The 12,153-nt window shown below is 34.7% G+C and overlaps 1 protein-coding gene across 1 annotated transcript; it reads right to left on the reverse strand.

Moving 5' to 3' along the window:
- Nucleotides 1-39: 39 nt before the first annotated feature.
- LOC138318569 (seipin-like) lies at nt 40-11,992 on the reverse strand. The gene is made up of 8 exons (XM_069261057.1): nt 11,769-11,992; nt 10,497-10,572; nt 9,080-9,155; nt 8,854-8,921; nt 8,579-8,713; nt 5,831-5,928; nt 4,249-4,427; nt 40-3,817 (listed from the first exon to the last, which is right to left on the reverse strand). The coding sequence occupies exons 1-8, from the start codon at nt 11,975-11,977 to the stop codon at nt 3,729-3,731; spliced, it is 930 nt and encodes a 309-aa protein (XP_069117158.1). The 5' UTR covers nt 11,978-11,992; the 3' UTR covers nt 40-3,728.
- Nucleotides 11,993-12,153: the final 161 nt, after the last annotated feature.

Genomic DNA, 12,153 nt, shown 5'->3' on the forward strand with positions numbered 1-12,153 from the left:
TTGCCTTGGTTAGATTATATAGTAGAAGTGACAATGAAATGTAAATATATCTTTTTATTTTCTATAAACATAACAAAACAGTATACATTTGTATACTGATAACAAGATATCAACTCACAACTCGTGTTACACACCAATATCTTCCTAATGGTCTTTCACTTGCAATCAAACCAGACATGCACAACATTGTCTTCATTCAAAAATATTTCTGTGTAACATTAAATTCAAATTGCAAATCTTACACTCACATTCAAATAACTTCATTAACTTGGTCTAACATGAATTCATTAGGTCTTTGGCACTCACATTTGAAATTGTGTTAACTCTTACCAACATTTATACATATTACACATCTAGCAAATGCATTCGCACTCAATATTCATTCACACTAGGAACTTTATCTGCCTTGCACATGTATGTACAGGGTGTCCCAAAAAACATGTCCCAACTTTGATAGGTAATAACTTTCACAATACTGAACTTTTTATGGAAATTCAAAATGATCTGAAAAGCTGGAGTATCCAAATTTAACTTAATTGGGTACAAATGTACATATTACATCATAATTTTGTGTGATTACGTCATAATAGAAATAATGACATCATCGATGATGTCACATTTTGGTGACTTTCTAGCACTATGAAGATTCAGGCTGAATATATTGAACTCTACAATGCGGTTGGAAAATCCCCTACTTAAGTAAATGAAATGTTATGTATGCAGTCCATTCCAGGAAGTAGAATAACAGAATTGTGAGGTGGTGAAGAATTCATCATATCATTGAAAAGAAGGGCGGACACCTTCCGCCCAATCTTAAAATGAAAGTTATTGATTTTCTGAACAAATCGCAAAATTAGCAAAATATGACTTTCGCTCAATTTTCAATATAGGTATTAACAAAAAGGTATTTGTCCAGGTTGTTATATATCGTTGTACAGAGCAGATCACTACCTTTCTCATGGTAAATAGATCAAATTCCTCCGTCTATCAAAATATTTTGTATAAAGCGTCAAACTCGGGACATGTTTTTTGGGACACCCTTGTACATATAACAAACATCTTACTTTCACTTTCAAATCACTTCATCAACTTGCTCTTACAATAATTTCACATCTTGTAATCACATTACATTAACTTACATGCTCGTTTCATTCAAATTAGGTAAGCCACATTTATTAAAATCTGTAACAAAATTACTTCCTTTCAAACTATAAGCAACTATTACTCAAACTCGGTTTTCCAATGACGAAATTGTAAAATTGTGATATTAATTGCTATATTTACCAAAGAAATAATGTCGCACAATCATATTCATAATTAATGGCACTTAAAGATGCTCCACCGCCGACAGAGCATAAATTATATTCATCCTTTGAACAATAATTGGTGTTTAATCATGTATATATATGTCTATAATTAACACAAAAAAATAATATAAAATAATTTATTTCGTCTTTGGTGCATGCGCAATCAGTACTTCATTCCATATAGGATATAGTGACACGGATTTTTTTCGGGATGCAATTAATTATTTTTCATATTTTTAACTTGAAGTAAAAATAGAAGCTTTAACTTTTCAATGGTGGTAATGATGTAAAGTAAGTAACTTTTGTAACTATAGAAAAATACTAAATCGTCTGCTCCTGTTGATAGTGAAAATTTACCATTTGTCAGCGGTGGAGCATCTTTAAAGCACAAAAAAAAGATAGGTATGCTTACAGTAACATGCAAACTGACATTACATTCTATAAAACTCCATTATACCACTCTCACTACCACGTAGTAAGGCTTTCTTGGCACTTATATTTTGTCATTTTATAGTTCATCCGAGTATTACCCCAATAAATGTATAAAACAAAGCGACGTTCATGGATAAAAACTATAAAAAAAATTCTGTTTAATATACGTGTATACATTCTGTACCAGTCTCACAAACTGCAGTCTCTGATGTCCTGATAACTGAATTTTATTTTCAAATATCTTAACAACGATGAAATTTTAATTAACAATTTTTTTCATAGTTAATATTTGGGATTAATATATCTCTGGTGTTCTTACTTGTACACAAGCTAGGATAATATAGCTTTAGACAATAGACATCAAGCAGATGGTTATCAACGAAATATTTCTGACAAATGGTTGTCAGCAAAACTTTCAGTCCATATGGGCAAAAGAAACTGACAGATGTTAACTAGGGATTACTAAGCTTAATGTTAGTTACCGGTAATTAGGGCTTGCTTAACTTAATTAAGGTTTCCTACACTGTCAGTAAGAGTCCATTTAAAATCTCTACCCAAATTCTTTTAAACTAAATTAGACTGAAAGTGGAACTATGAATCATGACAGTGTGTTCTCCATTTGCCCACTTTTTAGAGAACAAAGAAAAGTGTTGGTAGGAGAACAATGGAAAACCAATTATAGTCAGTTTCATAATAATTTTACCTGTGCTTACCTGTATTCGTTTATCTGAGCTACCGATAGTTTGTCAAAAGAAGGTAAATAGAGAGACATCAATATATACAGTCCAGTGTACGTACGGTACTATATATATTTTATGCATTTTAACAGACAATTATGCATAATAGTTTATATGTTACATCTTTATAAATTTCAACATTTAGATAAGAATAAAGAACAAAATTGCATTCATTTAAGTTTTAGGAGCAGTGTCACAGGAAGATCAAATTGTTTTTTACCAACTGTTTCAATTTCAAGAATGAGTTAAAATCAGGAGATTAGGAGAACCCAATCAAGACAATAATGCTTGTAATGTTGGCATGTGTACTTATGTAGCTATATAGAGAATATATCACAAGAAACTGTCAATTCTATAGGATGATACATGTAACAATACACATGTAAATATGCATGTATCTAGTTAATTATATCATATATAGTTGTATTCCATATACATTGTATATCAAACTTTACTGATGTCCCGACATTCCAATTCTACGCAGTAACAAGAAAGTCAATCATACATGTACTGTATATATTTGTATGTTAGACATTGAGAAAATCCAGCTATTTGTCATCAAGGATGATATTTTCGCAATTTTTTGGAAACATTCAGATGGTCGATAAAATATGTTCCATGAAATAATTACTAAGTTTGAGATATTAATAAATTAAATATGCGTTTTAATCAGAATGTAAAATTTGGATTAATTGAGATATCTTTTGTTTACAGTAACCTGCAAAACTTTGTAAATTTGCATAATTTGATAATACATGAATTATATATATATATATTACATGTAATGTGCATCACTTAAATCACACCATAAAAAAACCTAAGCATTTCTACAAGAGAAATTGTTCAAAGTTTTGCTGATTTTGCAATTGAAAAGAGGCTATATATATATTATAAAATGTATGATACATATAACCATAAACTATTTGTCTAGTTAGCATTTATGTGTATATGTAGATGAAGTTTAATGTAGTTGTATGTATGTTTATATTATATGTTTGTCAAAAAGATAGAAAGAACTTTTGAAGTTTGTACCAAATATTAATTTTATATTTGATGTGTTCAATTAACATAAAAATATAAAGAACATAACTGAGATTACAAGAGTAACATTAATAGATGTTTCCATGTAATAAAATTTCCATGCATGTACATGTTATGCATAAATGATACCCTTATGGAATAAGTACAGTAGCACAGATGAAATTCACAGGTAAAACACAGGTATATCCAGGTTTCTGTTAGATCATATAAATTATTTAAGTAGGGTGGTACGGCATTCCAAAATTGAGTCGTCTGTATCATCATCATCCACATTCCCCACTAGTTCTGGAATCATTTGTCCTACAAAAATGTATTAAGACACACATTTGAAGCACTAAAATTAGGTACAGTCAGTTGATGCTTGAATAATGTAATCACTGTTTTAATTACTGACCAGCTTATGTCGAGCAACAATTAATAAAAGGAAAATAACCTAAAGTTATCTGAAATTATTTCTCTTTGGAAGACAGAACTTGAGAGTGGAAACTAAAATGAACATGATGCTAAATTATATGGCGAAATAACTTCTCATTGATGGTTATTAGTAAGACTTGATTGACAAAAGTTTAGACATTCTCGATTTGACACAATCCTTATGTTTGGACAAATTGTCTTAAAATATCAGATTACACAGATAAGTGTTACAGGACAAAATGAATGTTCCAAAACTCAAAAAAAGTTTTTTAGAAAAGAATACTTCAAGAATGATTTTGATAATTATTCATAACGACCTTGTTCCAACTCCCTCCTGGTTCTTGGTTGATCAAAATGCTCTGTATCAAATTCTTCCTTAGTGTTGTCACTACGTCCAAACTGGTACCAGGACAGTGCAAAGATGAAGGTGAGAGCAAGGAAGTTGAAACTGATTCCAAATACCGCTGAGAACACAGGCCAGTGAAACAAAATGTACCTGTAACAAGAGATCCCAGAGGGATCTTGGCGCCCACCAAAGAATGATCTATGTCTGACAATGGAAAGAGGGATCTTTTCTCTGCTTTTCAAACTTTTGCAAACATACTATATATAAAATTTGAGACAGGTCACAGATCGCTTCAGTACTTCCTGAGAAACAGCAGTAACAAACTTCAACTATCAAAATCCAAGATGGCTCCTTGGCGGCCATCTTGATGATTGATCGGTCCCAAATCGAAATATGCACAACTAGGGCCCTAGGGGAACCTATATATGAAATTTGAGACAGATTCATTCAATACTTTCTGAGAAATAGCGATAACAATCTTAACTATCAAAATCCAAGATGGCAGCCTGGCGGCCATTTTGTTGACCGATCGATCCAAAAACGCATTATGTACAAATAGAGCCCTAGGGGCACCTACATATGAAATTTGAGAAAGATCCCTTCAGTACTTTGTGAGATATAGCGATAACAATCTTTAACTATCAAAATCCAAGATGGCTGCCTGGCGGCCATCCTGTTGACCGATCGGTCCCAAAACGCAACATGCACAACTAGGACCCTAGGGGAACCTATATATAAAATTTGAGACAGATCCCTTCAGTACTTTCTGAGAAATAGCGACAACAAATTTTAACTATCAAAATCCAAGATGGCTGCCTGGCGGCCATCTTGTTGACCGATCGGTCCCAAAACACAACATGCACAACTAGGACCCTAGGGGAACCTATATATGAAATTTGAGACAGATCCCGTCAGTACTTTCTGAGAAATAGCGATAACAAACTTTAACTATCAAAATCCAAGATGGCTGCCTGGCGGCCATCTTGTTGACCGATTGGTCCCAAAATGCAATATGCACAACTAGGGCCCTAGGGGAACCTACATATGAAATTTGAGACAGATCCCTTCAGTACTTTCTGAGAAATAGCGATAACAAACTTTAAGTATCAAAATCCAAGATGGCTGCCTGGCGGCCATCTTGTTGACCGATTGGTCCCAAAATTCAATATGCACAACTAGGGCCCTAGGGGAACCTACATATGAAATACGAGACAGATCCCTTCAGTACTTTCTGAGAAATAGCGATAACAAGAATTGTTAACGGACGGACGGACGGAAGGACGGACGGAAGGACGGACGGACCACGGACAAAAAGCGATTTGAATAGCCCACCATCTGATGATGGTGGGCTAATAAAAACAAGGAAAATGTACTGTAAATGTACTAAAGAACTCAGATAACTCAAACCTAATACAATGATCATGCAAACTTCAAAATATCACTATAATTTAACACAAAATATCAAAAAAAGCAGACATGCTCAATTATATGCAAATTTGACACTATACAGTATACTGAACAGCTAATATCATTTAACTCCTTGATAAACTTACCTGTAGCCTGTGAAATGTGCCTGAATGAAAAGTTTGGTAGAATATAAATCTATCTTCTTGCTCATCACCTGTATCACTGCTCCTACAGTTGGATTATACTGAAAGAGATTTCTGTCATTAGCCATCACACAGGACATATACAGTGGGTTGACTGGGTGATTAACGTCCTATTATCACTCATTGTTATTTATGGACATACTCCCCTTTATGTAAAGTGTTGTGTGGTGAGTGCTAGAGTCTTCCAAATCTTTATTATGATTTTGTTATGCCTTCTTGTAATAGTGAAACTGTCGTCCATGTTAAAGTGTTAACTCACTGAACCATACCACCAAAATCATTAGCCATTAGTCACACATCATCACCAAAAACAATAGTCACTGGTCACATATCATCACCAAACAATGACAACTGGTCACATATCACCACCAAAAAATAGCTACTGGTCACATATCATCATCAAACAATAGTCACTGGTCACATATCATCATCAAACAATAGCCACTGGTCACATATCATCACCAAACAAAGGCTACTGGTCACATAACATCACCAAACAATACCACTTGTCATATATCATCACCAAACAATAGCTACTGGTCACAAATCATCACCAAACAATACCACTGGTCACATATCACACGAAACAATGGCCACTGGTCATATATCATCACCAAACAATAGCCACTGGTCACATAACATCACCAAACAATACCACTTGTCATATATCATCACCAAACAATAGCTACTGGTCACATATCATCACCAAACAATACCACTTGTCACATATCACACCAAACAATGACAACTGGTCATATATCATCACCAAACAATAGCCACTGGTCACATAACATCACCAAAAAATAGTCACTGGTCACATATCATCACCAAACCATGACCACTGGTCACATATCACACCAAACAATGGCCACTGGTCACATATCATCACCAAACAATAGTCACTGGACACATATCATCACCAAACAATAGTCACTGGACACATATCATCACCGAACAAAGACCACTGGTCACATATCATCACCAAACAATAGTCACTGGAAACATATCATCACCAAACAATAGTCACTGGACACATATCATCACCAAACAATAGCCACTGGTCACATATCATCACCAAACAATGGCCACTGGTCACATATCATCACCAAACAATGACAACTGGTCACATATCATCACCAAACAATGACCACTGGTCACATATCAAACCAAACAATGGCCACTGGTCACATAACATCACCAAAAAATAGTCACTGGTCACAGATCATCTCCAAACCATGACCACTGGTCACATATCACACCAAGCAATGGCCACTGGTCACGTATCATCACCAAACAATGGTCACTGGACACATATCATCACCAAACAATGGTCACTGGACACATATCATCACCGAACAATGACCACTGGTCACATATCATCACCAGACAATGGCCACTTGTCACATATCATCACCAAACAATAGTCACTGGACACATATCATCACAAAACAATAGCCACTGGTCACATATCATCACCAAACAATGGCCACTGGTCACATATCACACCAAACAATGGCCACTGGTCACATATCATGACCAAACAATGACAACTGGTCACATATCATCACAAAACAATGACCACTGGTCACATATCACACCAAACAATGACCACTGGTCACACATCATCACCAAAAACAATAGTCACTGGTCACATATCATCACCACACAATAGCTACTGGTCACATATCATCAACAAAAAATGACCACTGGTCACATATCATCACCAAACAATAGCCACTGGTCACATATCATCACCAAACAATAGCCACTGGTCACATATCATCACCAAACAATAGCTACTGGTCACATATCATCACCAAACAATAGCTACTGGTCACATATCATCACTAAACAATACCCACTGGTCACATATCATCATCAAACAATACCCACTGGTCACATATCATCACCAAACAATAGTCACTGGTCACATATCATCACCAAACAATAGCTACTGGTCACATATCATCACCAAACAATACCCACTGGTCACATATCATCACCAAACAATAGTCACTGGTCACATATCATCACCAAACAATAGCTACTGGTCACATATCATCACCAAACAATACCCACTGGTCACATATCATCACCAAACAATAGTCACTGGTCACATATCATCACCAAACAATAGCTACTGGTCACATATCATCACCAAACAATAGCCACTGGTCACATATCATCACCAAACAATACCACTGGTCACATATCACACCAAACAATGGTCACTGGTCACATATCATCACCAAACAATAGCCACTGGTCACATATCATCACCAAACATTACCCACTGGTCACATATCATCACCAAACAATAGCTACTGGTCACATATCATCACCAGACAATAGTCACTGGTCACATATCATCACCAAACTATAGCCAATGGTCACACATCATCACCAAACAATAGCTACTGGTCACATATCATCACCAGACAATAGCCACTGGTCACATATCATCACCAAACAATAGTCACTGGTCACATATCATCACCAAACAATAGTCACCGGTCACATATCATCACCAAACAATAGTCACCGGTCACATATTATCAACAAACAATAGCCACTGGTCACATATCATCACCAAACAAGCCTGGCTTCATCTTGGTCTATTTAATACTACTACACTGTCCTGTAGTTTTCATAAACCTATGCTAACTCATCTGGCTCACCACATCTCCTTACCGAGTCATCTTGGTATCTGGAGAAAAATTCCACTGACAAGGACTGTCGTTGTTCCATCCAACCGAACAGAAGAAGTGGAGAGAATGTGAAAGTATCCATGATACGAAGCAGCATGGATCTATAGTGGAGGATTGCCTAAAAAACAAACATAATAAAAAATCAAGGATTAAGTTTCCAGTAAATACCATGGACTTTGGGAATTCACAGGATAAGAAATAAGTAAGCACTAGACATCCACTTTAGATGATATAACTAATGCAGAAAAAATTACTTACCAATCTGGAGATTGACGTAATTGTCTTTCCTAAATGGTTGTACAAATCCAACTTCACCATAAAATTTCCTGACAAGGAAATCATAAATAAATCATTTTGTCTTCAGAGTCTTTAATATCATGTTAAGACCTTCATTGCAATAAAAGGATAGGAGAGGAGCCCTTATGGGGACACTACCTAGTTTTTATTGAATCAAGTACATAAAATAGCTGTTTGCCAGTCTTACCTAAATTTTGGTTTTGAGGAGACTCTGGTAATTGTATCTCTAAGATTACACTGTAGCTCTGGCCTCTGGCAAACACCTGAAATAAGTTTATATTTCAAAATGTCATAATTTGTATTAAATATATTTTTTTATGACTATCAGAACTGTCATAAGCATTTCAGCTAGACTCATAGTAGCTTTCGTGATTAACTTTGAAAGCCATATATATATACAAAGATTAAAAGGCAATGTCAAGCAGGATCAGCTCTGGGACAAGAGACCACCATTTGTGGACTCTTGATGTAGTAAATATGGTATGCCAATAAATGATTTACCGGTTCTCAATGACCTAAGCAGCAACTTAGAATAACTTGGAATAACTGGACAAGTTACCGAAGCGGCTAAATATAAAATAGTGCTTGCTTCTATGAATTACGATTCATTTTAACTTTAATAATGAGATATGCCATTTCATATCTTGAATTGTCAATGTCACAATTACAACACAAATCAGTAATGAGTTGAAAATTAAAGGAATGGGGTGATTTATTTAAAACTAACATATAAACTAAAACGGCAAAACATAGCTAACGTTAGTCTTCAGTATATGAGCACTATGCTATTGAAAAGCAGACAAAAACACAGCGCCTTTCTGCATATTTGAAAGTTAAAGTGTATATGAACTACATACAGGAAATTAAAAAAGATAATACAACAAAAATTGATAGGTTAACGTAATATACATCCGATCTACATGTATACTTTAAAAGAGAGTTTACTTCCGTTGTATCACCGCTATATTGTGATAAAATTATAGATACAAACAAACAAATCAAAATACATGACTTCTTATACAATAAGCTTATAAACAGAGTCACAAAATCAGATAAAAATACAGAGGAAAATATATATCAAGTATTGTTATCCCTTAAATGAAACATTTCGCTATGCCCGGCACAGGCGGAATGTGCGCACGATAAATTCGGATTTATTGCTCAATGAATATTTTGACAGCCTTTACACATATCTCTCAGCTTGATTTAATGCACTCAGAAGAGGTGTAGCAACCAAATACAAGTGAAAGCAATTTAATTTTAGCAAACATATTAATTCAATTGAGCTTACTTTCTTATTTCAGTATGAGTAAAATCCAACTTTTTGTCCAGTGGAAGGCTTTTGTGATTCAAGTGAGATCACTCTAATCGCTAACCTATTGGAAACTGGCAAATGGTCTATTGACTATGAGTTTGACAGATGTGTTAATATTTAGTGAATAATCACAAAGATTTATCACATAGAAAAATTGAAACAGAACTTTTATAATAGATATATATATACAGTCACAGAACTTCATTGGGACTTTCAAACTTTAGCTAAATGTTGCACATGTTGCTCAATATAGCTTTTAATTTTTTTTTTGTTTACCATAAACAATTACCTCATCTTCTCCATCCCGTAGTAAAGACAAGTTGGCTGTTGGAAAGGAACACATCCCTATGCCTTCATCACACACCCTAAAATATAACAATTAACAAATGTACATTGAAGTAATTTATTTTGAAAATGAAATTTTGAAATATATATACTGTTTGTATATCATATGAAGAGGTCAAGGTCACTTTATTTCTTTCATAAAGGTTGCCTCTGGCAGTAGCTTACGCGTGCCCCGAAACGTTATATATAGCGTGACGGCACGTAAAACTCATCACTTCAGTAGCTTACACAACCCTGGTAAATCACACATATCATTTGTTTAGTTTGAGTTTTAAGTATGAATTCCTGGAATGACAGAATACATATGCATGAGGGTCATATATGGGTCAAGGTCAACTGGTCCATTGTCGGTCAAGCCTCAATGTCAATATTGATCTATACTGTATTTACTACTGTATAAATTGTTACTAGAAATTTACAATGTAATTATTATCAAAATTGTTTAGTAGTCCATAGTGATATTATCGTAAGGATTTGTCTTTAAAATAAAACTTTTTTTGCTGAGCAAACGGCTATTTTAATCATTTTATAACAATGAACAAACTGTACCTTTCTTGGCTTTAGGCAAAATCACAGGGACCTGGCCCGAAAATTTTTAACCAATAGTATACATATATATATTATAGTATCAAGTTTACCGAAAAGCACAACATAACATAATTTGCATAATGTAGTCACGATATGTAAAGTCGAGAAGGGTTCCGAGAGAAAAATGAACATGGCGGTGACGGTTAAAGTAAGTGAGCTACACGATGTTTAAATGGAGTTTCTACAAAGTACGGGTCATGACACCTCCAAAGGAGATTGTGGATGAACACGGTTATGGGTATTGTTTACCACCACAAGCGTAGATTTTGTGATTTTGGCTTGGTTTTTGAGGTACCCATTAGAGCCGAGACGACATTTCAACCAGACAGGGAAATGTCTACCTAGCATATTTTTCGTAAATTTCCCGATTCTTCACTCCATAGCTTCGTCAATACTTGGCCAACTTTGTTCATCAAGCTCTCAATGGAAAGATAAATTATTTCTCTTTAAGGGAAGATATCCGTCAATGTTGTATAGAACCCATTTATTAAAATAATCACGGTTTTAAAAAAATAGGTCCGTTTTTCTCGACCGCCGAGTTCATACCCTTGATACTATAATATATATATGTATACTATCGGTTAAAAATTTTCGTGCCAGGTCCCTGTGGGCAAAATTAATAACTTACCTGAATTCTAAATGCACTTGTTCAACTCGTGAAAATGATGGCAGGTACGTATAATAAAAAGTGCCATACATAAAAACTGACAGCCATAAGATAACCACGGAAACTGTTATTATGTATACAATGGACGCAACTTTGTGTTTCACATAGTCAAAACGTCTGGATAAACTTGCTTTTATCCGATCGGAAAAATTACCGATCGTTCCAAGCATCTCGTCGGGTCAAAGGTGAGAGATGTGTGTATACATAAGACATCTTTTCGTATTTTACTTTCGTTATTCTTTTGCATAAGAGGAGATAATATATTTGATGACATGTTGTTATGTTTAATATTTTATTGGATGAAATAGCTTTATTTTTCACATTTATGTATTTAAATACGTTTATA

The sequence above is a fragment of the Argopecten irradians genome, chromosome 3, assembly GCF_041381155.1.
Source record: "Argopecten irradians isolate NY chromosome 3, Ai_NY, whole genome shotgun sequence".
Taxonomy (NCBI): Eukaryota; Metazoa; Mollusca; class Bivalvia; order Pectinida; family Pectinidae; genus Argopecten; species Argopecten irradians.

Coding starts and splice junctions, on each gene's coding strand:
- LOC138318569 (XM_069261057.1), bottom strand. CDS start 11,977: ATGCTTGGAACGATCGGTAATTTTTCCGATCGGATAAAAGCAAGTTTA. Junction 9,156..10,496: donor TACGGGATGGAGAAGATGAG/GTAATTGTTTAT, acceptor AACTTATTTCAG/GTGTTTGCCAGAGGCCAGAG. Junction 4,428..5,830: donor GCACATTTCACAGGCTACAG/GTAAGTTTATCA, acceptor CTCTTGTTACAG/GTACATTTTGTTTCACTGGC.